The sequence below is a fragment of the Xiphias gladius genome, chromosome 5 (genome assembly GCF_016859285.1).
Source record: "Xiphias gladius isolate SHS-SW01 ecotype Sanya breed wild chromosome 5, ASM1685928v1, whole genome shotgun sequence".
Classification (NCBI taxonomy): Eukaryota; Metazoa; Chordata; class Actinopteri; order Istiophoriformes; family Xiphiidae; genus Xiphias; species Xiphias gladius.
Genome location: NC_053404.1, coordinates 19,327,929 through 19,355,604, shown reverse-complemented (window position 1 = coordinate 19,355,604; position 27,676 = coordinate 19,327,929). Strand labels below are relative to the sequence as shown.

Genomic DNA, 27,676 nt, shown 5'->3' with positions numbered 1-27,676 from the left:
AGACGTGAGGAGAGGAAAGTGACACCCTGCTGGAAATGATGAGGCAGCTTCCCAGTCGTTTACGATTCACCATAGTCAGACAAGATGCTATTTTTGACACAAGAATGAAACCCAGACTCTCCGTGTTTTTGTATTCCCACAAAACACTTGTGAATTCATCAAATAGAGCAGTGCAGGCTTGATACGGTGCAATATGGCGGAAAACTTTAAAAAAGCAGCTAGTGTACATGCCAGCTGCTTTGCCGGGGCACTGGGCTGAATCGTGTAAGCACAAACAAACAATGGGATGTTCACATCTAAATGGTTATTAGGGTTTTTCCACTGCCTACAGATGGCTGCTGATGACCTTGCTGGGAGAGTAGTAAAGCGATATTAATCAAAGTGACGCCTCCTCCACTCCCAGAGTCACTGGGCACGCATGCATGCAACTTTAACAGCCAGTGGGTGCTGGGAGGGGGTGGTAGTGGTGGAGGATTATCAGGGAAAGTGACTCCATATGCCTCCACTATGCAGCACTGTCTTTCATCTGTGTCTGATCCTAAAAAATGTGCAGTGCAAAAAAAAATCACAGCGTCAGAGGAGGCAGCAGAGGCAGCCCTGCCCTGCGACAAGACTCATGTGAAGGGGCAGAGATGGGGTGGAGGGAGGCGACCAGCCCTGGAGACAGTTACATAACAAATACTGCAATCATTATGGACAAACACTGTGGCTGTTGCATCTCATCACTTGTTGGTCAGTGAGTGTTTTAAATAAATCAGTAACCTTTTCTCAATGGCTGCCTGTGCCTGTGTATTTAAATACAAGTATATTCTTTTATGTGTAGCCTTTTCTCTTCTACTTTTGAATGCATGATTTGTACACTTAACTGCAATGAAATTGTATTTCTTTATTATTGTTATTATTATCATTATCATTGCTATTATTCATTATCATTATTAGTAGTAGCAGTAGTAGTAGTATCATTAACATTATTATTATTATTATTATTATTATTATTATTATTATTATTATTATTATTATTATTAGTAGTAGTGGCTGGGCGGGGGGGGACCAGTGAGGTCATCCTCCCGGAACTCTCCACAGGTGATTGGTGGCATTCAACGTCCAATCACAATTCGCCTGCAAAGTGGCTTGGTGGTCAGTTTGGATCTTTTTTGTCGAAGTAACCTCAGCGAACTATCCAAGTTTACCGTCAGCGACTGGATATCACTTTCTCCGTCCCAGCTTTGGTTCCCAGCGACCTCTCACCGTGAGTTAACCGCTCTTTGACAAATAATTTAAAAAAAAAATTCAAAACCGTTTTCCTCCGAGTCGTCCTAAAGGGAGCTAACCAGCGTTAGCATTGCGCTAGCATGACAACCAGTAGAAGAACTGCCATGATCATCATCATCATCATCCTCCCCTGTGGCTTTGCTAGCAGCAGGTAAGTTGCAACTCCAGCTCAAGCTAGTTTTTTTTTTCCCGTGTCATCTTTCTGGGAGTCGAGAGGCACGGTTTTTAATTGCGGGGGAGTTAGTTGCGAGTTCATATTAAACTGTTGGCAGTCTGTCCGCAAACTGTTAGCTTGCTGGTAAATGGCGCAGGGTCAGGGTAACTGGGCTAAGCTAGCGTTAGCAGTCTGTCAGCTAGCCTCGGTGTCGCTGTTCCTTGAGCAAACAGCTGTGTCTGATCTTTGGGCTCGAAACGAATCATAACCCTGTTAAAAGCTGCTCTGTAATCGGCTTCGTAGGGATGCATGCTTGTTGTCCACATTTGCCAAGACGATTTCTGACTCTCTTTTTCTGTCGTGTCCTGCTCTATTCAACCCCCTACTCTTCCATATACGGGTTTGCACTAATGTGCACTGAGATGTTGTAGCAACAAAACTTGTTCTACCTTATCAAACACAGTCCTAAGACTGTCGCGTCAAAAATAGATCATACTGTCATTTGAACCAAAAAAAAAAAAAAAGAGCAAATGTGAACTTGAGAATGCTAGTGTGGGTGTGTGTTGTAGATAATTGTCTAATCTTGCTCCAGATTTACTCCCCGATGATCGTACATATTGCAGTTTATGATTGTAATTAATGCCCAATAGAGAAGGAAATACAGAATGTGACAAGAAATGCCGAGATATGGCTATTCTCTGGGGCTAATAAATCATATTAACCATGTGTTTTGAACAGATTAATGATGTTTTCTTTATATTAGTCTGTCTTTCTTGCCACTCTGTATTTTAAAGGCCTCCATTATCGTCTTCAGATGTGAGCCTATTGCTCCCAAAGGGATGATGAATATCGTGTCAACCTACTGCATCTGGATCATTCACTCATGTCGACTGGAATCCTCACCCGCCCCTACAGGTTATTTGCATTTCTTATTCTACTTAGATAAGACATTAAACTATGCATTGTTTACATATGTTGAGGTCCTGTATATCACGATGTAAAGAGCAGGCAGTCGAGGTTAAGGCTGTGATGCATAATGGGATCCTATAACCCATTAAATGCCTACAACCGCATCTAAATTTTCAACATTGCATATACTGATCATTGGTTATCAGCCTATTCGTGTGCTGTTCAACATTTTTGATGGCATTGCCAAACTTCACCAACAGATTTATTTCAGTCATAAGGGAATACCAAGAGTTTGTAATGTCTCTTTAGCCATAAGTGCTTGGGTTTCTCTTGAATCATGTGGACAAAACACTGTATCTAAACAGGGGGCAAAGAACAACATAATTGGTAAAGCGTGAGAAGGCAGACATTATAGTTTGAAACATCTTACTGTCATCCCACAAGGAGTAAGATTTTATATATAATTTCCGTATTGAGTCTTATTGGATATGCTCAACATTTTTCCATCCAAAGCAGCGAGTGTGGGGATGTAATATTATAAGTAACTTGCTGTATTTATGAGTGTACAGCTCAATGTCTGGGGGGCCTGTGTTGATGTCAAGGCTACTGCATTTCATCTGATCATTTGTGCCAAACACATTGCCCCTTAGGCATCTCAGAAATGATCAGCTTTGGAAGGTGGTGACTCTAGTGATTGGTGTGAGGTAAAGAATAGTGGTTTTATTTAAATAAACTGTCCATCAAGAAAGTTGCAGTCCTGTTGTTTAAAAAAATAAAAAATGCCACATTGTCGAAAGTCATCAGCAGAGAAAGGCAAGACATGTCTGATCTAACACTTGGTCAAAAATAAATAGAATAGCAATACACCAGTAATTTGCAGAAGGACCTCTCAGGATTCACAGTTTGCTCATATTTGAAGTTTTTGGGCTACAGCAGAAGAAGACTGCTGATTTACACATCTGACAGTTACAAGCAAGAAGAGGAGGCTACACTGGGATGAAACTACAGTTGATCATAAAAAGTGACAGTCGACAAATTGAACAATGTTGCCTGTTTCAGTGTATGTTGATTTCTGTTGGCAAGATGAGTCTGTGGATCTGTACTACTGTTGTGGTCATAAAATCATATAAGGACAATTAGAAAAAATATTACAACACCGTAGCACAGTAGTTATTGTCAATGACCAGGCACAGAATTTCTTCTTATGAACAAAAAGATCATGCATATCAGTGTCAAAGTTACAGAAAAGCATCAGTAATTTTCTTCAAGACTGCTTGACTGTGTTGTATTTTAGGACTGTTAATGAATATAAAGGATGAGTCTGTTTTAGAATTTTCAGTTTGGCTGTATTTGTGTAGCTTTTGCCATCTTTCCAATCACACACACACACATACATACATATAAATATAATGTGTCTACCCTCTGGGGGTGCATGTATAGTATGTGAGTATATCTTCTCATTCATGTGAAGAAAAAAAAAATGATGGCAGTGATGACAGCACAGTTATGGAAGTGGGAATGTTTACCCACTTTTCTAGCTTTGTCTGACCCTGTTCATACGACTTGCTCGGTAACATGCAAGTAAAGAGGAAACACCTCTTGTAATTGTAGAGGAGAGTTGTAGTGTGTTCGTGTTTGTACCACGGGGTGGCGATATTTGCAAAACAATGCCACGTAATAGGTAGAACATGTGTCATATTTTTGTTTGGACATAAATTTTAACACAGGACAGAAGTTTGAAATTTTGTTTGACCTTGCAAGGTTAAAAAACGATCCCACGTAGCCTGCCTATGAGTGGGGTTGTTGTGTTTTACTCAGAAATATAATCTATGAAATGCTGTCTTGCGCCAGGCAGGCGTTCACTTTTTTAAATTTATTAATGTATTTATTTAAATTAATTTTCACACAGAGCATAAAGGTGTTATCGTAAGTCAAAGTCAGCCCGGCTTTATACAGAATGTGAACATCCCGAGCTTGAGAAGTTCTCGTCCCCTTCATCAGCATCCAGCATCTTTGCCCCCACCGTCGGTACACCCAACCCACCCCTCCCTCCTTCCCCCGTACCCCAAGGGTCTCGCGAGCGCGCACGCGTGCGAAACTGCGTGGGAATGGCTGTTTGTGTGATCGAGGGGGTTGGGCCGCTTGGAGCGAGCTGAGAGCTGCATGAGTTTGTAATGTCCGCCATGTTGGCCATGGCGTATTGAACCGGGGAGGAACAGCGGAGCCTAGGGAAAAAGAGAGACCGACAGAGAGCGACCGAGACCCGGGCCTGCCCGGCTCTGTTCGCGCTGCTACGGACCCACGCCTGCCCTCAATCGACCGGCTGACTCCCAGAGACCGTCACAGATTCATCCATGAGAACTCGAGGCAGACCTGCTGTTATTCCTAGCAGATCGAATAGATTTATGCTGCATCTTTTATTATAAAAATGAGTAAATTGTCGTTTCGGGCACGGGCGCTGGATGCTAGTAAGCCTCTACCCGTCTTCCGCTGCGAGGATTTGCCTGACCTGCACGAATATGCCTCAATCAACCGGGCAGTGCCGCAGATGCCAACTGGGATGGAAAAAGAGGAGGAATCGGTATGTTTTATATTGCTGCCCGACTGGCTTTGGATCACTTTGGAAGTGTTTTCATGTCGAGGGGCGCCAGTATGTTGCCTGCGCAGGCTTGTGCAAAATGGCCGCCATATCTGCTCTTTCGTGCACACGACGGCTCTCGATGAATACAAAATATTCCGACACCGTTCCACCACAGGTGTCGTTATAAGGGCTTAGCGGTTTGATATTTTATTCGTGAGCCGTGTTGTGTTCATTTGTTTCACTTGAAATTGCGCCCGATAGCACAAAGGAGTCACGTGACTTTTATCTGTTCCACCATTTTGTTGACTTTTCTCTCTGGTAAAGGCAAGCGGGGATAGGCCTAGGACGTGGTGTACTTTCCGTTAACAAATACCAGGGGGAGACACTGAGCCCCCAGCCCGGTTTGACAGCTAGGTGTTGCGTGTTGACAGCTCCAGCGCTGCCATGTGTGCTGCACTTGGCGGAGAACGCAGAGAGAAAAAAATCTTGCAGACCCTGCCCTCTGTTTAATCAAAACATAAATCTGCAGTGTTGCACAATGGCATGGGAGCATAATGTGTTACGACATGCATGGTATGGTAGTGATTGTGTTAACTTAGAGGCGGCTTCATTCAGGTTGTCAGCATGACATCTGGTTTGGACTCGCGATTACTGTAACCATATTTAAACTTTGTATTTATACATGAAAAGTGAGAAGGTGCAAGATGCAATAATAACGTCTGCAAAACAGTACACATTGTAACAGACCAGTGCCTGCTTCATTCGATGTGTGGTTTGTAAACAGTTGTGAGTTTAGTGAATTTATTTTGCAATGTCTACACACATGCTACACCTGAGGGCATAAAACTCTTCAGGCTTTATTTAGTCGTCTGGGTGCTTGGTTTGGTGCTAAAAGCTGTAGTTTAATTGCTGATCCGTTTACTTTTTGGGCAATGTTCAGGTTGTTTAATTTATTATAGTTTGTGGAATTTGTACTAATCCATTCTAGTTTATTCGTAGGTACAGTAACTTATATGATTTATATTCTGTTTACGTTATTATATTACTCACATTTAAATATAGAAATTATTTGCATTGTGCCTGTAGATAGATTATTTAAGTCATATAACTATAAAACATTTGAACCACAGTTTGTCAGGTTGGATTAAGCTCAGATATTTCCTTTGAATTCTCAGCATAAGTCAAATATGGAAGTTCTAACAAGCCCTCCTCATTTACAGTTTTTACCTGATCGGCCTTATTATTAAGTTTTTAGTGGAGTGTTTGTTGTCATCGTCAGTTGAAAGCCAGTTATTACTGATGCTTGTAGGTAATACATTAATGGCTATTGCATTATCTGGTGTTTATTACCTCTGCTGGTGCACTCTGCTGAATTCCTCTCTGTCACCTCATCAGAAGGAGAGCGCTCTCAATGCCGCCGAGATGCCTCAGCAGACACAAACACAAGGAAAGCACAGACAGGGGCCCGCAAAGTCAGCAGAAAGTCTGCCCAACTGCCGGCCCTCCCCCATCTACTGTACACATGCACACAGCGGCATTACATAACAGAGTGACAGAAGAGATAAAGAGGACAGTTTTACTACAAGGGTGTGCATGGCTTAGCTCCCTGACCCACATCCTGTCCAGCAACAATGGAGCATTGCTGTGCCTGACTGGCTGACCACAAGCCAGCCTAAGAATTATGTTGATTAAAAATGTGAGTAAGCACACTTTGTGAGGTGCTAGTATTGGTCGTATTAACATTCAGAGCACAAGGATGCTCTTTTTTTAAACCACCATTTCTGCTGGCAGGGCGTAGGGTTTGGCGTTGGGGAGAATACATTTGGTGTCGCGAATAAGCTGCCTCTAGCTGATGGTTTATTTATTTATTTATTTAGCCCATTTAAATCAAGAAGTAAATGCCTTTGTACGTCTGCCTCATCAGCATTCATGGTGTCACACCTGACGAAAAAAAATATCCTCTAAAAGCACAATTTGTGTACCATCATTAGTTGCAGTGGATCTGGAAATACGGTGCTTCATTCACTAATAATCTGTTTGCACAATGTTGTACACAGCATAAAACAATTCAACTGCTGTACTTGACTGTGGCTTTTCAACAGATATCACAGTTATATGTTCTGTTTTAACATTTTGAATTTCAGTGGTATATTGCAGTTTGTAGAATCAAGACGCAATAGAATAAGTACATACATCGCCTTGATGGGGAATAATAGGAAAATGTTGTCCTATCATCCAATCACAGAGAGAGTAAGTGCTAAATTTGCACAGTTAAATATGTAGAGATTCATTAAGTCCGGTTCAGAGGAACAGGTGTAGCTTGTCGGGAATCACAGTGGTCAGCAGGTTAATCCCTGGACAATGTCAGTTTCAGGAAAGTGGCAGATGTACAATGTGGGAAGGACACAAGAGGAAATAAACAAAATGTCTCATAAGTATGTACATCATAAATTTCTTTTGGAAATGAAGTAAAAATGTACTTCTACGTATTAACGTACCTTAAATTCTAAGTTCACCATAGTACAGAGAAGTAAAATAAAGAGAACTTGCCACAATGACCAATTCTGCTTTGAATTAAAGGAAAATGCTCTCATGACAGTCTCATAGCTCTTATGCACCAACAACAGTGTTGCATGTTTTGCTGCTTGGATCATTTTCAGTGTTTTGTGGGAGTTTATTAAGGGCAACATTGATTCTCCTTTGAACTACTGATGTTGTAAAACATTAATCACATCTTATGTCTGGGTTTTGTTAGACGTAAAGGAATGCAGTGGTAGCTTGTTTTTTTTGTTTTGTTTTTTTTTTTGTGCTGCTTCATGTTACTTTAATTGCATTCACTTCAGCGCTTTGTGGATTTTAACAGAGTGTACGCCTTGACTCACTGAGCAGATCGCCGTTCTCGAGACTTTCTTGCCTTCCTATGGTCGGCATGAGCTGAACACACCTGTTGAAGGCCACACTTTTGTTGTCATGGCAACTTTTATTGGAGTCATCTATTTTTCTTTGGACCGTTTAATGGAAGGAATGCGTAGTGCTGTGAAAAATATATTGTAATTTATCTGTAACTGTGGCCATGAAAGAGAAAGCAGCACTGCCGCTGTGAAGTCTCTACAGTTGTAAGGTGAAGAAAAAACAAGAGAATTAGAGGTTCGATATTAGTTTGTGTTTTGAGCATGAGTAGTTAGGAACTACCCTGTGCCCACTGTGCATCCATGAACGGCCAGCATGAGTCATTCTTTCGAAGGGTCCTTCAACCCTTTCAGCCTTATTTGGGAATAATGAGAATAAAGACTACTCAGTGTTTCAGCATTGATAAATTTAAAACAGGCTTTTCCAGAAGCAAACATACAGTAGTGACACTTACACTTTAAATTTTGATTAAAACAGATAGTTGCAATAGGTCCTAGAATAATGTAGTTTACTCATTCTCGTGTGCCACTCACAAAAGCCCTTTATCCCCCAATTCCTCAGCAGAGGAAATCTCAGGCTGTGAACTGTAGTTGTGAGGATCACAGCTGCGAAAGATCGGGATAACTTTAGGTCAGAGTCAGCTCAGGGAGGCCTGCTGCAATCTGCCAAGCTGATATCCTCTACAGAAGTGTGCAAAGGCAGGTCTGGCCCAGGCTCAGGTTTAATTGGTTCATTATGCACACTCTTTATGCAGGTTCCTTAACACATTAAGGTCTGGGTTCATCAGCATGTCAGACAGAGAAGTTCACAGAGAGCATTTTTTGAGGAGGACTTTAACAAGTTACATGAGGTAACAAACCCTGTGCCGATCCAGTTAACTGTTGTTTCGTAGAGTTTGCATAAGGTCATGATAAATCAGCAAACAACTCCTTGATGAAGCAGTAGTCTGTCCTTGTGTTCACCAGTCTTTGTTTGTCACACAAGGATCCGTCTGGCTGCGCTGTGACGCACTCCTACATTAAATTGGCAACTGTTTGGATAATTGTTTAGAATGCCTGTGACAACATTTCTCACTATTTTCAGAATTTTTACAAAACCAATCAATCAATTAATTAAAGGAGAAAGGAATCAGAAGATTAATCCACATTGAAATAATCATTAGTTGCAGCTGGATACAAAATAGTTCAAAAGAGCTCTACCTCAACCAGCTACAACAGTAAAATCCTGCTTTTACATTTATGTATAAGTAATAATAATGTAATGTTATAATATATAATAGTATAACAGTCACAGGAGACATTTTTCTGCCATAACTACCTTTTACTTTTAATACTTTAAGTACATTTTTGTACTGTGGTATTAGGACTTTTACTTAAATAAAGGATGTGAATACTTCCTCCACCACTGGTGCTAACGTGCAAACTAAAACGCTTAAGCAAAAAACTCTTGTTTTCATTCCTTTACGGATCATTGGAACAGGTGATAATGATGATGAGAATAATTGTGAAATACTGTGATACTATGAAACCGTGATTATTTTCTGAGGCGTTTATCATACCGTGACAATCTCATACCATTGCAACCCTAGTTGTAACTACTGGCCACACAAACATGACAGATGGCTGTCACTGAGTAATGATGCATTCAGTATTTAAGGCTGTTTAGAAGGAACACATTTTAAAGCTAGACTTGGAAAATGTACTGGCTTGGGTTCAGCGGTTGGTTTCCTCTGGGTGCACTGGTTTCCACTCACAGGCTGAAGAGATGCAGATTAGGTAAACTGGAAATTGTCCGTAGGTGTGAGACTGACAGTGACTGGTTGTACTGTATGTCTGCTTGTTTTAGATTTAAAGACTCCTGCAATGATATGAAGCTGAGCCAGTGTGGTCAAAGTTTTCGTGTGCACATGCCCATCACTACGTATTAGAAACTTAATAGGTAACACTTCTGTCAAATACTTACCATGACAATGAAATTTTTATTAAACCGTTTCTTTTCCAGTCTATTCTTAATCATTGGTTAAAACTAGGCGTATGCTCCAAATAAAATAGATTTAGGTGTGTTCTCAGCTGTCAAACTGCTGCTAAATAGAGAGCTGAGGGAATTCTATGTATGCTTTCGCAACCCAACTGTGTGTGTAAAGAAGTTGCGAGGTCTGGGTATGAAGAACCACAGCCTTTGCAGTTTTAGACCAAAAGTTTTAGACTGGCTAAGCAAGGCGTAGTTAAATGTATTACCACACAAAATTGGTGGCTAGTTGCAGGCAGTTGTGAATTTGTGGGCATTGATCAACAAGTTTGTCTGGCAGTCTGCACACCCTGCAACAGTCAAGGCCAAATATGGCACTTTAAAATTGCGGTTTGCATGTGTGAACATGCCGAATTCAGTTTTGTTTTTTTTTTGTTTGTTTGTTTTTTTTTTTTTGGATTAACATGCCAGTGTAAGTTGCTGACAAAGTACGAGTGATTTGTGAATAGATTGCAGTTTGTGGTAAGTGTACGTTTATGTCCCTTTAGAGCCACCAACAAGTAGGTCAGGCTTCAGTGGGTGGTGGATGTTGCCTGAACCGTCCGAGATGAACACTTTCGCTTCAGTGCCAAGATCATCAAGGTTAAATTCACGATGGTCCAGTTGACACAATAAGCGGCTCTCTTTGTGTATTGGTTGTAGAGAAAGTTAAACATGACTTGTTGATGAGCTTACAAGGGGCAGATGGTTCAGCTCTGGACACATGGTGTGTCCTTTCATGCCAGCTCACAACTCTGATATGGTTCTCCTGTTACTCCACGCAGAGCTCCTCATGGCTTTGGTTATACTTAAGGCTCAAACTACTTAAAACGCCTACACAAATGCCGAAGTAACTAAAATTGAATCGTTTTTCTGGTAAAGGAAAATTAGCCATGCATGTTTATGGTTTCGTCATAGTCATATTTGCCAGCCATAATTGGTATGTCATTGAACACCGACCCATGTCTCACATCCACCCAGGAAACTGTTGTTGTGGAAAGAAAGTGTGTAATGTGTAAAACGAGTAGGAGCCCTGTTAGAATACTTGTTAGAGGAAGATTGGCCTCAGTCAGTTTGACTGGATTTGCCATCTGTTGCATCAGACACTGTGAATAGGCATGTAAAGATTGTGTACTGAAGAGTGAGCATACATTTCTGATGAGCTGCAGTGTCTTTAATGCAAATTGTATTACTAGGGCTTAAAGTAAGTTTTTTGCTTACATTCTAGTCAGTCAACACTTACAATGTTTGTGAAGGGCTCGCAGTAATATGTTGTTCGGGCAGATTTTAAGAAGTATGCATCATAGAAAAAGATTTATATATAACATATTTTAGGTGACTAACGGATTACCTAATGAGAAAACATTCTGTTCTTGCAGAGTTCAAGAGTCAAACTCATTTGGCAACGTCTTTGCTCATGTTGCAGGTTAAAGTACCAGATTTGTTGCTGGAGAACTTTGCATGTATTTCATCTATGATCCCATGGCTCAGAATGTGTAACAGCATTTCTGTAAAATTTTGGGACAGATTTTCTTTCCAATTAACTTTGTTACTTGCTCAAGATGAGAGATTCTGCAAATGAAAACAATGAGTCACTGTTGTGATAGTGGGGTTACTGGTGCAGGGCTAAAAATGAAGTCTGCGCCAGAAAGCACATGCTTGGAAGTACAACCACAGTGACTATGACTCTCACCTTTGTGTATTGGCAGTGGGTTGACACACCATCACACTCGCCAATACTCTGTGTCTCACATAAGCACGCCCCTGATCAACACTCCAAATCCTTCACCATCATTCTACCGATGACTCATTTCTCTGAGATACAGCATGGAGAACTGCGATGGTATATATAGGTATAACATACTATGACAAATAATGTGTTCTGCCCGCTTACGCAAGCTTAGACAAATGATTAGAGATGAGGTTGAAAATAAGAGCTTAGAAAAAAAGAAAAAAACATTAGGAGATAATCAGTAAAAGGAATTGAAAAGAATTTGGGAGGATATGTGACTGTGGCAGCCCTATCCTGTTTTGAAATGCTTTGTTTTTGGCATCGTATCTTGAACTCATTTTAATGGGCGGGCTGTAATTCCCCTTACTTGGTTCAGGACTGATACTGAGATGTAAGAAGACAAAGCTAGGAAACTCATTTCCATCCGTTTAGTTTTTCAATTTTAAATGTTTTTGGAAATATTTTATAGCTATTCCCCACATAGCTTTTGCATAGTGTGCAAACACTATGTCATTTTGAGATGTCATTTTCCTGTGATTGTGGTGAGGCTTGTGTGGGATGACGTCAAGATCCTGGTCTGCAAACCACATTTATTAACCCTTAACTCCTGTACTTGAATGCTGGTTATCTGTAATATCTGGAAACTAATGAACAATTCATTAAACTCATGATGAAACTGGTGTTTTTCCACTAACTGAATTAGTCTTGTTCATCTTTATTCCCATTACACCACAGTATACTTATTTGTCAATGCGTGTGCATGTGACGGATTGATATTTATTGATTATTTATGAAAAACCGTTTGTGTCTACTGTTATGTCCCGATGTTCTCTTTGCTTTGCTTTTGGGAGCATGTCTCTCAGGGAGAAAAATTGAATAGTATATAAATAAATCAAGAAAAAGAATTTCTAAAGAAAGTATGCAGAGCCCCTTAAATTGCAGACAGTCTGTTTTGAACAGCTGTTTTCTTTCTCTCTTTCAGGAGCACCATCTCCAGCGGGCCATCTCGGCACAGCAGGTATATGGCGAAAAGCGGGACAACATGGTTATCCCTGTTCCCGAGGCAGAATGCAACATCACGCACTACGAGTCCCTGTACCCTGGGGAGTTCAAGATGCCAAAGCAGCTTATTCACATACAGCGTAAGTAGCAGGCTGCTTGCAACACGATTATCCTCTTAGCTGTGTTAGTGGTCTGTTAACACGTGGTGATGTTGTTGCTGTTTGGATGCACTGGGTGTGTCTGATGGTTTCAGAGGGTTTAGGCTGCTGATTGTGAGATTTGTGTGTTTGAGTTTGGGGTTTAAAGGAGCAGTTAGCTATTTTTGTCGATGATGGTTCAATAAAACAGAGCACAACTGGCTACTAATTAAGTTTACATTTCTATGAAAGGAAATACTAAAAAAATATCTGTATTTAAAATTGCTACTATACGCAGATAATTGAACCCAGCAGTGGTGCAGGTTCACATGTGAAAGGGACATGTGTATGTCTTGATACAGTGTGTGTAACTTTGTGGTTGTTCCTAGAGACTCTGATAACAGATGTGTGATATCACAGATATACTGTCTTTATGAGTTGAGCAGTATCAGTGGGTGTTACAAATTAGGGGTATGCTACATACCTTTCCAAATGCTTCAGGTTCAGACAGGTTAATGTGTTGATTATGGTAGGGCTTGACAGTGACAGTGCAGTAGACGTACTTTTTTCATATTCCAGGGGTTGCAGTAGCCAATGGTTTACAACAGACAGCAACTTTCCCCGTTTTACCAGACTAACATGTTATTATCTGGAGAATCTCCAGGCCGTTGCTAGGGATTTTGGCCAGGCTGACTGGCAGGGCAAAAAACCTAAGTCACAGACAATATTTATAAGCACGTGGCCGGCTAAGTTCCCAGGCTGGGTACCGGTGTTTGTCCCGCAGCGCTGTTTTATTGAGTTGGTGAAGGCACAGAACCAAACACAGGCACAGTGCTTTGTCATGATAAAATGGTTTGTTTATTTTTTGTGCAACATGTAACAGCAGTTGTCTGAAGTTAAAGACTTGAGCATTTCATACCCCATGGCTGATTTTTATTGACTTTGCTTGAAATGTAGTTACAAATACATACATACAAATGATTCCGCATTGTAAAATCATGACATGGCATTAGGTCTCGTAATGACATATTTTTATCTTGATCTAACATCTGGTAACATGTTCCACAGAATTTAGGAAGAATGTGCGTGTGCCTTTGAAATATAAGATTAAATGTTAAATATTTGCCGATTATTTGATCACAGAGCTCATTCACAGTGCAGCCTGCTCTAATAGTGCTTACAGAAGTGCAGTTGTATTTAGTCAAGACGGTCCTGTTTGTGATCATGCCTTTTGAAATAATGTAGCCTGGCTGTCTCTCCAGTGACCAACTTTTCTCCATCTCACAGCTTTCAGTTTGGATACAGAGCAGCCAGACTACGACCTAGATTCGGAGGATGAGACGTTTGTGAATAAGCTGAAGAAGAAAATGGAAATCACAGCCCTGCAGTTTGAAGAAATGATAGACCGACTGGAGAAAGGCAGTGGACAGCAGGTATTTGTCACCCTATGTGGTAAAATTACTATTTTGGTAATGGTATTTACACAAACACATTGCTGGCTTTACTTTACACAGAATAAATAAGCCCACCGAGTCAGATTGTGCTTGACTGCACTGAATAAAGTCGTGGTTCTTACCCTGTATTTTAGTAATTCAAGAGGCTGGTCATTGCCTTAGTCCTTGGTTCCTTTAAAAGTTACGGAAAGCTACTGCATTTTCAGGAGCTTTTGTAATCTCTGAATAATAAGAAAGCTACTTTAATTCATACGACTGTCAATGAGTTTATGAGGTGTGCCTGAAGGCAACACAATTCACCACCAATCTGCTGAAAGATAAAAACCTTTGCTTTGCAGTACTTAAAAAGACTGCAGCCTATTTAAAACAGCTGGTTCCTCTGTTTTGTTCATTATTTCTTTATTATACATGGAGACCAGTGAATACCTGTTAAATTTATTGTCAAAGTCCTGTGACACTTTATATTGCACTGACTGGGTCACTCGTATGTTTCTCTGCAGCTTGTAAGTCTGCAGGAAGCCAAACTTCTGCTGAAAGAGGACGATGAGCTGATCAAGGAGGTGTTCGACTACTGGAGCCGCAAGAGGAAAACCTGCAAAGGTGGTTCCCTCATCCCCAATGTCAAGCAGGAGAAGAGGGATGGCTCTAGCACCAGCGACCCCTATGTGGCCTTCCGCCGACGGACAGAGAAGATGCAGACCAGAAAGGTAGGAGGCTGTGGCCAGGAGAATGAGGCAGACAACAAGACAATTGGAAGAAATTGTGCTCTTTGGTCTAGTAGTTGGAGACTTGGCCTTAATCTCAAAGGGCAAAGGTGTTTTGTTTTTTTCCCCCCTAACCCATTGTTGAACAGTTAGCTGTCAAAGAGCAATAACTCTGATCTCTTTTGATCTCCTATGGCTATAATACTGTTCTTTAGGTGTCCTTCTGATATGGTCATAGCTCTAAATCCAGCTTTGATGTATAGGATTACACGGTTACCCTAAAACGATTAAAAGTATCAATAACCTGAGCTCTGAAAAGGCTTCAGTATAAATGGGAACACTTGTGTTGTTGTATGTCTGAATCATCCCCGTTCCATTTTCAGAACCGAAAGAATGACGAGGCATCATATGAGAAGATGCTGAAGCTACGCAGGGACCTGAGCCGAGCTGTCACCATCCTGGAGATGATCAAGAGGCGGGAGAAGAGCAAGAGGGAACTGCTGCACCTCACACTGGAGATTGTGGAAAAGAGGTAAGAAACACCACCGTGTGAAATTGGCCAGGAAAGAGTTTGGCAGTGCTGTCAAGGTTGTCTGCACTGCATCAACTACTGTACCTTGGTACGGAACTAGCTGCTATTAGGAGGCTTTTTCATAGGGATTTAGGATGCAGTAGTATGAGGAAATGGATGCTTCGTTTGTCTGATTGGATGACAAATGTTCATGAACAGATCTATTCGGAAAATATTCTTTTTTGCAGCTGTGCCCTTGTTCTGTCTTTCCAGGAGTCTCTGTAGATTAAAAACACTACATGTTTATCCCCTTCAAGCTGAGATGGTTGCAGTGTCAGGCATTTACTACATGTGGTCTTTCGGATGGCTTTTGTGGTTACCTACATGTTTGGTTAGGCTTTTGTTTACCCATCAAATTGAAATCCAAAGTAGCGGCCATTAGGACACTTGTCTGCAAGATTGATGCTATGAGAGAGTCAACAACATATGTTATGTAACTCAGGCTTCGTTGCTTGTGTTAACTGGGGGCCCAGCTATGTACACTGTTTAGCATGCATTATCACTGTAGAGTTCACCCTGTTAATTCAGTAGTGTCAGGAGCAAATTATCAAAATGACTTCTCTGTGACAGTTGGAGGGTTTTTCCGAGTCTGGCAGTACACTAGAGTATATGTTTGTCTTTTTTTATGTATTTAATTAATTTTTTCTCTTCCAATTTCAAGTTTGAATTGTTCTTTTCTTTTCTTTTTTTCTTTTTTTCTTTTTTTTTTCTCAGTGGAGCCTTTGCGATCCATCTAAATATGACATCCGAATGGAATGAATTTCCTCTGAAAGTAGCTGTCAGTGTGAGCTTAAATTGGACCCTTCTCCTTGAAGTGCTTTTGATTTGTAGTGACATTTCAATTTCCTCTTGTTACCCCGTCCTGGTTTCTGTGCCAGTGTTCACTTCCAGATTGGACCACTCTATTCCAAGTAGATAGCTTCTCCAGCTCTCTACATGACATAACGCTGGTGTAGAGAGACCCAGGTGTACTCCTTGGTGTGTGTAGTCTCACAGTAGGGTGCTTTGGGATGTTCTCATGCACTGAAGTTAAGGTTCTGTTGTCTGTTGGCCACGGCTGTATGATGTTCACAGTTAAGCATTAGTTAGCAATCATGTTGCTGAATATTAAAGTATAAATTACAGCACAATAAACACAGCTTTCTCCATATTTCATACTTTGCAGTAAATGTTGTTAATGTAAAACTGACATGCGGCTCATTTGGAAATCCGCCCCGTTTTATACTCACCAACACCTGTACACTTCTCTGTGTCCGTCAGGAATGCAATGCCAGACTTTGGCAGTGAGGTGATGGCAGAGGCACTGGCTCAGCGGGCTCTTGTGAAGCCCGTCTACACCATCCCCATCATTCCCCTGTCCAGCAGTAACCAGTACAGACACCAGGACCACTTGGACATGAAGGACTACAAGAAGGTAAGGCCGAGCGTAATTCACAACACACTGGCTTCCTGCTAAGAATGTCAGTAACGGAACAGAAAATTAGTTCCATCCTTTCAGCTCTTGATGAGCGTGTTGGAACAGAATGTCTGCAGAACTATGGGAAATGTTATTGGCTTTGCATTTCTCCTCCACTTGAGTCTACTGACACTGATGATGGCTGAAATGAAGAGCGATGTAACTTCAGTATACTGTACCTCACATTGAAAACTGCCTCAAATGAGATCTTGGCATTTTGATTGTTTAAAAGGTGCATCATTTTAGTGTGACTTATTGAAAGTCATTGCCATTACCGATTTTTAATAGTAAAATCAATGTTAAAGAGTTTTCCTGTGAAAGTGTAACTTTCTTTAAGAAAAATCTTCCAAAGGGATTTGACTTTTTCTTGAAAAGAATTGAATGACAATATTAAAAAAGATGATATAATAAGGCATATATACATCAGTATAAGAGCAATTAGTTTTACTTTGCTCTTGGATAGCCCTCAGCCAGAAGACTGACAGTTGTATATCACACTGTTTATGCCTGGTAATCAGTTGTGTCACTGAGGGCGTAGGGTACATGGGTTATGTGCTGACTCCCTATAATTCAAAAACATTTAATATAAGGCTGAGTTGGCATATGCTTCGATTATATAGTTCTTCATTACACAGCACCATTGTGAACTCTATGTCACCTCTTCTCATTATAACTTCATTAGCTCCAGTGTCCAACAACTCTTGTCCTGCCCTGCAGGGGATCAACTATTTCCCCCCCTCTTTTTCCGCTCCCTTTTCCTCTACCAGCTGGTTGACCCTTCCCTTTTGTTTACAGACGCTCATTTTTGGTTTAACTCTGCCCCCTCATCCCTCATCAGTCTAACCCCCATTTCTTCCATTGATTTGACACAGCAGTTCTTCACTGTAGAGTCCCTGCCTCTCTGTTTGCTTTGTCCCGTACTTCGAAGGACTGAATAGGATCTGACTAATCCTAGTAGAGTTGGTGTCTGTTCAGACAGGGAGGGGTCATCCCACTGGGGAAGTTGGGGTGAGCGGTGGTGGATTGAGGAGGGGGGAGGACAGCCATCTGGCTAGGCAGCGGCATCTGGCACGTGCTGCCATCTGCATATCAATGCCTCTTTTACTCATTGTTGTTTCTACACACACTCTCCGCACCCGTGCATAGACCACCGACACTAGACTACCACTAAAGTATTGCTTTGCATCTTAAAATGCCATTTTAATTATGCAGACTGTAGTATAAACATTTTATCACTGTTTCCTTCCCATCTTCACAGCCGGAGAAGACGGAGGCAGTACGAACCAAAAGGAAATATGAAAAGAAACCCAAGATCACTCCTCTGTCAGCACCTCAACATTCAGGGCCATCGGTGTTCAATCCCAAGGACCTCAACCAGTACGATTTCCCCAGTTCAGACGAAGAACCATTTTCACAGGTAACAGGATTTTGTCTCGGATGAGTGTGAACGATTCATCTTTTTTGTTGTGACATGGTTTCAGTGCAATTTTCATATGAATACTAATATTAAAAATTAACATACAACGAACAAGAGAATTAAACCTGTTATCACCCAGCCAAAACTGGCTATTGTTCAGGAGCTCTAAAATCATTTTTGGCTAGTAATACACTGATAATGTCAAGTGTATAAAAGTACAAGGTTTTCAGTCCTCAGCTCTTCATTTACTTAAGTTGTTTTTATTGTATAGATCCATTCAGGTTCCTCAGAGGCAGAAGAGGAGAATGACCCAGATGGGTGCTATGCGTTCAGGAGGAAGGCCGGCTGTCAGTACTATGCTGTGAGTGCCCTCCTGTGACTCCCATGCTTCTATTTATAGTGGCAACAGCGGGCTGACCAGTCTGGCTGCCCTGGCTGTTAGTCTTCCACAGAACAATGCAATAATTTTTTTCAATTTCTTTATTTGCTCTCAATTTTGATATCTGATATCTTCTTTCCCCTAATTTCCTCTTTCTTTATATCCTCTTTTTCTTCCTTCAGTCTCGTCCAGACCAGAGTGGCAACTGGCCCTGGGTAAGCCCATCAGAGGGTGGGCTCGGTGACCCACGCTTCCGCTACTGTCTGACCTCGCTGAATATGCCGCGGCGCTGCCTAGGTTTGGCACGGCGCCGTGTGGGCAGAGGGGGCAGGTGAGTTCAGCCTGGTTGTTTTGGTTTCCTCACACTTACTGAGATTTGATCAGTGACACTTGGGTTCATCTGCCAGTACACAGGCAAAATGGAAGTGGATTGTTTGCAGGTCTTGAACATTTGGCTAAATCGTAAAATGATCACCTCTGATTTATGCATGGCTTCAGGTTTTGTGAAGCTTTTAAACCACCATTTTACATGTTCTGACATTTGTGATGCAAAGAATAAGTAGTGTGATACGCTCAGCATATTGCCCAGGTGCTATTTGCATATATTATATTCCTGTTATACCAAAATATACAAATTCAGTCAAGAAAATGAAGCCTGAGAAAATGTAGAAATCTAAATGAAATGTGTGTAGGAATGCTGCCAATACCAATACTGAGCGGGTGAAATTCAGCCAAGTGTTGGCTGTAGCTGCCGAGGTTGTTTACCATACCAGCTCTTTGGCAGGTGACCAGCGATCATTTGGCAGGCACATTCCATTATAAATATCAAGCTGGCTGGTGAAATTATGAACATAACAGTCCCATTTTGGGATTCTCCTGCCACTGTGGCCTGCAGACGAATCAGAAAACTCAGCCTCTGCTGAGTTTAAACAGCAGCATGTCCTGCAGCTTGGTCTGATATCTCCTCAGTAATTACACAGATGATTGAATAAAGCACAGCCACTGAAGGAGTTAGCCAGTGGCTTCCACAGAGCCAGGTGTTGTCGAGGAAACCAACTGGGTCATGCAGTATCTTTCACAGGCGCACATGAGATTAGCAATGTTCTGTTTCTGTCTGCAATCCACATTATCGCCTGCCCCGAGGGAAACTGGACCGTTATATCGAATTAATTAAAATGTCTTCTTCAGTATGATGTGTACTTATGATAGTGATACTTGAAGTTAGAAAACATGGAGCTTGGTATGTTTGTCAGGCTTAAACTGGCAGTCTGCCTGTAGGGACTGCAGTGTTGGTCAGTCCATTTGTTGTTCTTTCCAACACTTTGGTTCAGAGTTAAATGTCTCCAAAAAGGATTTCTTTGAAATTTAGTACAGACATGCATAAGTCCTTAAGACTTTTTCTAGTTCCCTGACATTTAAGCCAGCACTGCGCAATTTTCAATTGTAAATCTAAAAATGCCACTGTACGGGTCTGATTTAGGTAATAACGTGGCCTTTCTGCTGGCACCAGCCTCAGGCCAAACTAAAGAAAAAAAATGTCGCCCTAGTAATGGTAAGGCTCTAGTATAGCAGGAACAGAAGTGTCATTTCTCTCTTTCTGGATTTTAAACAAGCATCACCGCCTCATGTGGATGCAGTGTGGCTGCGAACTAAGAATCATGTTCCATGACATAAGTGTTCAGCTCTGTACTCATGATAGAACTGCATGTTTTTGCCCTGTTTTTTTGTGCAGTACCACGCTATATTTGGTGCTGGCCCACTGGACATTATAATTACATGACTGGTATGCAAGGAATAGCCACACTTGTGCAATCATCAAGTCATAACCAAAGGATGTTGATGTTGATGTTGTAATGTACTGATATTGGCTACGGCATGTTTTTCATTTCATCAGACCTCAAATGACTTGTGGTCACTGATTAGGACTTTTGGTATGTGTTTCAGGGTCTTGTTGGACAGAGCGCACACAGATCTAGACAACATCTGTCAGAGCCTGGACTCTGACCCGGAGCCCGAACCACTCGCCTCACCACTTCCAAGCTCTCCGCTCCGCAACTCTAACACCAGTACCTCAGAAACCAATACCTCGGACCCAGCCAGCTCCTCCCACTTTCCCACCTCTCCATCACCCCTGTCGTCGTCATCACCAACACCTATGGACCTCAGCCAGATTCTTTTGAACATTAAATCTTGCCGCTGGAGGCACTTCAGACCACGGACGCTATCCCATCACCCCTTGGGTGGAGGAGACTTGCCTCGCAGAGGATTTAGGGATTTTAGCCGGACAGTGTCAGCACTAACCCGGACTTTGTCTGGAGGATCCAGCTCCCAGAACCGCACTGGCTCAGCCCCCACCCCTGCCAATGGTGAGTCAGTTGTTTTGTCTGCCATGCTCGGCAGTGTTTTCTTTTGCATCTTTGGAATTGCATGTCTAAAAATTGTGCAGCTAAATATTTCTGTTGGTCTGAACACAGTGGAACAGTTTCATTCTCTTGCTTTATTGCATTGTATGCAAAGGCGTCTTGGAATCACAAGGAACTCATTTAACATAGTTTTGATAAGCTGTCATTCTATGAGGTATGTGATTTTGGCAGTCATTTCTGGGAGTAAATTTAGCAAAGCCCAATCGTCCTTTGTGCACTCTGCTGTAATTAAAGAAGAAGCTGAATTCAGTCTGAGCACCAGTCAGTGACAAATTTCCTTCTGTTTGTTTTGTAACTGTCGTTATCAGTTGTCAACAACCTCTAGGAACTGGAAACTTATTTTTGTGGGCGTGTGGTCTGAAATCATTAGGCTCTTTGCATGGCGCTGGACTCTGGACTAATGGTTTTAGACTGCTCAGTACTGGTCCTAACATTGTTGAAAAAGAGTCCTGCCCCATTTCTTGGTATATGTAATTTTATGTTGCATTATCAGTATACATAGTATTATAGTAAAAATGACTAGAAGTCCAATTGAGAAAGTGTTTATAGTTGATAGTGGATTAAATTTAAACCTAAATAAGATTATAATATAGAAATTAAAATAAATTCTGTAAATCTAACATTGACATTAACACGGACCTCTTCACTGATTTGCAACATTTTCTGCTATGGCCTAATACAACTGGAGAACTTTAAGAGGTAATAGCCTCTGTATAAACAGCAGAGCAAACTGTAGCGATGGGTGACAGATTTCTGTTGTCTTATGGTTTATATGAAGTTAAATAAATAATGACAGCCCTAAAAAGCTTCACCATATAGTTCCCTTAGAGCTCAGCCAGATGCTCTGGCAGGAAATCCTGTTTGCATTGACCATTAAAAGAAACTCCCTGTCAGGCTTCATCTCTCAGTACAAAAAGACGAATCGGAGAACTGCCTTTCGCGGGATGCATGGGTAGGGATGTAATTGAAAAATTTCTCCATCCATTAAATTATGTGAGGGGCTGCTGTTTTATTGATTTTGTGCATGTGAATCTTCAGTGATGAGGAGAGAAAAAAGTTTGGCTTAAAAGCCGGCTCAGTGTTGTTTGGTCGAGACATGCTGCTGCTCTTCTGCAACACTTTTTTTTGATGGGGTGCCTCAAAGGTATATTGCTCTGCTCCAGCCTGGGGCTGCCATGCTGCTGGTTAATCATATCAAGTTTTTGCTTTCAGGGTGTTTTCAGACCCTCGTTCCATATTATAATAAATTAAATCCTGCACCCCTGGCTTGGTGGAGTCAATTAGAAATGGTGTTTTTTAAATAGATTCATGAGATGTGCTAGGGTGAGTCTGGGCTGGTGGCTTGAGAGAGGAGAAGTTAGTCAGCTCAGTGTGGTTCAAATATTACTAAGGAAGATAAGTAGAATGTCAAGCAAATTACATGGGAAATAAGTTTGGTCATAAATATGTTCCCCAAACTTCCTAATCTGTTGATACTTTGGCAAGTTTAGGATGAAAGCAGATTTGGTCTTATCGAGGTTTCATTTTAGGCTTTGATGTGAGCATAGTCAGCAATTATGGATTTTCTGCGCAAATCGGAGGAGTCTGAATGTATAAACGCTTAATTTGGTTAATGTCACACTTTGCAAGAGTGAAATTAATATGATACTTTAAAAAAAACTATTTGTCTCAGGAATTTTTGTTTCAGTAAACCTGCTGTTTTACTTTGTGGTTACTGCCGTGTGAAAAAATTTCTAAGCAGTGTGATCGTAGACACTGACACTTGAACACTGACAGACGTCTTCAAAAGCAGTTGTAAAGACGTAGCCTGCTAAAGGTGTCTGGTTTTGAAATGAGTGTCTGTGGAAATGAGAAATTATTTGTGAAGGCCTTTGTTTCTAATCTTTATGATTGATTCCTTATATATGTTTTTTTCTGCCTCGAGGGTTCTTTTAGTAATTAAAGTGAAATGAGGGTGAAAATATCTATATATAATTTGTTTTGAGTATTACCACAGCATGCAGGCATGAGTGGGAGTTTCTTTGTTTTGCTGCTTTTCTAGAGAGAGCCATTTATCTCATGCCTTATCTCAGCAAACTCAGATTTGGTAATTCAGTATTTTTCTTTTTGTTTTGCAAAACCGCCCCTGATTTATATTAACACATTAGCTGTACAAGAACGTTGCCTTTAGACTGAAATTATGATTTTAAATGAGAAAATGGGTCACCAAAGAATAATTAAACAAGACTATGAATCTGACCAGAAATTTGAATGCCACTTGTGTGTACTAGACAGTTTTTTATATATATATAGATATATATAGATATATAGATATATAGATATAATTCATTCAATTTGATGACTGAATATCTGGTTGATTTGAATAAAACAATTTAAAGGATATCACCTCGGACAGAATTTATAATAGGCATTTATGATCATTCTCTGCCATTTTATAGACAAAATGATTAATCGAGCAAATAATCGTCAGTGTAAGCATTATAAAAATAATCCTTAGTTGCAGCCCTGAATGTTTGGTTCTGGCTTGACACTTTTTCTGCGACAAAAAGCAGAAAAAGTGAATTGTTATTTGACAATGAACTCTTGACTAATCAAATATGTGCAAGCTCGCAGTGAAAGTTGGACTGTCAGGCCTCAGGGGTATAAACTGTCGTGCATTCGTGACTTTGTGTTTGATAAGCCTTCGAACTGTACCTTCTAGTTTGTTATTCAATCATTTCTTTACCTTGAACCCTGTAGCAACACACCTACACCAACTACACCATTGTGGAGTTGTGCCACAGTGCTTGTTTTGCCATAGGGCTTTATTTCTGAAAGCTCCCCGAAGCATTGCTTTTGTACAGATATACTGAAAATGGGTCTAGTTTGTGTCAGTCAGCCTGTTATTTCCATTCAAAAGTATTCTTGGATGATTTTGAGTGTGAATGCTATTTGTATGATCAGTTACTTTACGTTTTAAAGGCTTAATGCTCCCAAAGTCTCGACATCATTGGATAAAGGGGATCGGCCACCTTGTTTTAAAAGCTTTTCTTTTCTTTTTTTTAAATTGTTGTTTTTTTTGGTTGTTTGGTTTATTGGAGCAGCCAATATTTTAAGTGCCTCCTGATAATCTGTCCCAACCACAGAAAAATTTTGTCCAGAAATGTACTTGGCCTTCAAAAACATGTGAGTCAAACCGGACTTGGATCAGTCTGTAATTGTGTCTGATAATCTGGACAAAAGTTTCAGCGAAAACTAAACTCAAAACTAACTCAAGCAAAAAGACAACTTTTCCAAATCCTGCTTTTGACTGGTGCACCTTATCCTTCCTGTCCACAGTGTTCACGGCAGAGCAGTACCAGCAGCACCAGGAGCAGCTGGCCCTCATGCAGAAACAGCAGCTGGAGCAGAGCCAGCAGCAGCAACAAGCCAACAACCCTGCAACAACTACCAACACACAGGTCAGTAAGGATGGACACACCACTCAAAGCCTGTACTGCACCTGTGCTTGAAGCAAAACTTTTTTAACTCAAAAAAGCAGATAGGGGTCATTATGGGTGTAAAAGTATTATAAGGGATTTCTTACACTGGTCAGAATCGGATTCGTAACTACTGTACCTGCGTTTACTGAACCTACGTCTTCTGCTGTTCGAGTCCCAAATGGAGGTAAACGAGCCAGAGTTCTGCCAATATGGAAATAAGTTACAGCTGAAGGTCAGCTCAGCCAACCTTAGGAAATGGGAGACATCCTCATTCCCACGAGCAGTAATAATGCCACTGGCACGGTTCCTATTTGCCAGCAGAAGCGCTGAGCACAGCAGTTTCATACATTTTAACAGAGCGGTCAAGTCCTTGGCACGGACCTACATATTTTCCCTCCGCCTCTCTGGTTTCCATCTAGGCACTTGTGTCCAAGACGCTGGACCAGGCCAGCGCCCAGTTTGCTGCTTCGGCCCTCGTCACCACGGACCAGCTGCTGGCCTTCAAGTCCAAAGAGGAGCTGGTGCTTGCGAGTGGAGTCAACGGGGTCCTGGCAGGTGCAGGTGAGTGTCACTTATCATGTTATTGACTTATTTTAGTAATTAAATGAATACTGAATACTTTTGCCTCTTGAGGCCTCATTTTAAGCAGACCTAATTACAACAAACTCAAAGGTACTTAGGGGGAAATAAATGGGGAAACCAGTATTTTAAGGGGTTAATGTTTGGAAAAACTTGACTTTAAATGAACTTGTAATTATATATTCGAAGCAGTCGTAGACCACAATCGGTAGCCCTTCCCTCATCCCCTTGTGTGTAAACTAGGTGGAAAAAACATTGAAAGCGCGTAATAATATAACTCGGTCCATTACACCAACATCACCACCAACAGCCTCGAAAATTACCACAGAGTTGCATCAACATCTCTCTGAGAGTTTCAACAAAAACTGAACATTAGAAGCTTCACCCAGAAAGGTTTTATTGCAGCACTGTTGAATTAGATTGCATTAGATTGTGCAGCGATATCTCATGAAATGGTTTGTTGTCATTGCAAAGTGTGTTTTTACTACATTCAGATTCCTGTGGTATTCTTGCTGCTTTCATCTGCTTTCCTCCATTCAAACAGGTGTTTTCAAAGGCTTGCACCTCTCCAGCACAACTGCAGCCCTTCACCAGACCAACCAGTCGACACACACTACCACCTCCGCAACCCCGACTTTCCTCCAGCCCTCCTCCAACTCGGCCACACCTTCGCCCGCCAACGCCGTCCCCACCTCCCTCACCTCCACCCCCAGCGCCCACGCAGCAGCAGCGCTGGGGCTCCTGGGATGCAGCGCCGCCAACGCCACCCCCGCCACCACTCAGGTCCTCATCGGGAACAACATCTGTCTGAGCGTGCCGTCGGCCACCAGCCTGGCCGGGCGCCACATCCCCCGGACCCTCGGCAACGTGCCGCCCTCTGCCTTAAAGCTGTCCGCCACCACCAACCTGCAGATGCCCAAAGTTTCTGGAGCATCGTCCATGGACATGGGCTCAAGGTGAGGCTCTGCTCCACAGGGGCAGTGTTGCTTTTACAGATCTTTGAATGAATAATTCAACATTTTGGAGGACTGATATCGCTCGCATCGCTACAGCCGACAGTCCATTAGCTTAGCCATAGCATAAAGACAGGAAGCATTGGGAAACGGCTACCCTGGCTCCGCTAAAGCTCACTAATTAACAGCTTATATTGAATTTGTTTAATCTGTAAAAAAAACAGTTACTTCGTGGAGTCTCCGTTCATTTCTGTGTCAGGCGTATGACACCACATCATATGAGATTTCTCACATAAAACATAACAAAAGAGCAGACTTTTGCTTTTATTGACGTCATACTAATGCAGAATAAACACACAACAGAAAACATAAAGAACACACAATATATATGTATCTATATCTATTATTTATGGATAGATAGAGATATAATATCACACACACACACCCAGAAGAAGAGAATTTTATTATTTAATATAAGTTTGTCACTCTTGTTGCAGCAGTATCAGATTACCTGTTATGTAAAATTTGTGTTAGGGTAATCAACAGTAAAGCCTTTGCGTTAACAGTACAATCCCTGGTGTAAGTATTCAGCTGGACCTGTCAGATTTCGTCTAAATACTGCCAACGCAGTGTCTGCCAGAGATAATGCAGCCGAGTTTGCCACAGAACTGAGAATCAGCGTAGATCAGCCTGAGAGAAAAGCTGTAATCATGTGACGTCAGAGCTCTTCGGTATTCACACACGGGGAAAAAGATATGTCGACTGAGATCTAGGACAGTTAAAGATTTAGTCGCCACACAGGAGATAAAAAAAAAAAAAAAAGTTAAGGAACAGAGTGGTTCATTTCTCCATTTCCTGTCTTCTGCAGGGATAATCATGACGAAGACAAGCCAGCACTGAACAGTATAGCAGACAACACAGTGGCCATGGAGGTGACGTAGTAGTGGTGCAGTGAAGGGTCCGCTCTTTAGGTGCTGTGCATCGTAGCATCGGGAATGCAAAAGGGACAGCAGGACTCTGACGCAGACTGACAGAATGACGGGTGGCCGCAGCCGCTCGCTTGCAATTCTCATCTCTCATACTTTTTAAAACCCTTTTTTTTTTTTGTTTTTTTTTTTTTGTTGTTTTTTTTTTTTGTTACAGTTAAAAGTAAAAGATTGACTGTAAATTATGAATATGGCAAAATTAGTATCTGTACAGTAACTACATATTTGTAATATCCCCCTTGTACATACTACTTGAATACAGAACTGTCCATTTGTGATGTTTTGCACTTGGGAGACAAACTTAAAGGAAAAAAAAAAGTAAGCCAAGTAACTTGTGGCGAGTGTGAGAGATGTGGGAGTTGTATAGAGAAGAGTTTTATCACATCATGTGCATGGTGCGGAGCCTGCTGTTTTTATCTATTTATTGTGCTGTGTTTACAGTTTTTTTTGTTTTTGTTTTTTGGTTTGTTTTGTTTTTTTATTTGTACACTGTACCTTTGTTGGTTCATGTGCTGTAGTAATTGTTAGGTAGCTACGGACTCCTGGGTATTTTTGTATATTGTGAACACAAAGCAGGTCCCCCCCCCCC

General features: G+C 41.4%; 1 protein-coding gene across 3 annotated transcripts; it reads left to right on the top strand.

Moving 5' to 3' along the window:
• The first annotated feature begins 1,142 nt into the window (after positions 1-1,142).
• On the top strand, positions 1,143-27,676 carry epc1a (enhancer of polycomb homolog 1 (Drosophila) a). Of its 3 annotated transcripts, none has more exons than XM_040126745.1 (15): positions 1,143-1,423; positions 2,241-2,341; positions 12,548-12,707; positions 13,992-14,137; positions 14,659-14,865; positions 15,246-15,394; positions 16,694-16,847; positions 18,148-18,306; positions 18,578-18,667; positions 18,868-19,016; positions 20,630-21,051; positions 24,427-24,548; positions 24,989-25,130; positions 25,693-26,104; positions 26,970-27,676. In XM_040126745.1, the coding sequence occupies exons 3-15, from the start codon at positions 12,608-12,610 to the stop codon at positions 27,040-27,042; spliced, it is 2,325 nt and encodes a 774-aa protein (XP_039982679.1). In that variant the 5' UTR covers positions 1,143-1,423; positions 2,241-2,341; positions 12,548-12,607; the 3' UTR covers positions 27,043-27,676. The 3 variants fall into 3 exon arrangements, with proteins under 3 accessions (XP_039982679.1, XP_039982680.1, XP_039982678.1); XM_040126746.1 differs by having other exon boundaries at positions 2,221-2,341; XM_040126744.1 differs by lacking the exons at positions 1,143-1,423; positions 2,241-2,341 and adding an exon at positions 4,376-4,916.

Excerpts from the sequence above, each read along its gene's own strand:
- epc1a (XM_040126744.1), top strand. The coding sequence starts at position 4,764 with ATGAGTAAATTGTCGTTTCGGGCACGGGCGCTGGATGCTAGTAAGCCT. Across the intron at positions 14,866-15,245 it reads AGAAGATGCAGACCAGAAAG|AACCGAAAGAATGACGAGGC; the intron begins GTAGGAGGCTGT and ends TTCCATTTTCAG. Across the intron at positions 18,668-18,867 it reads CCGGCTGTCAGTACTATGCT|TCTCGTCCAGACCAGAGTGG; the intron begins GTGAGTGCCCTC and ends TTCTTCCTTCAG.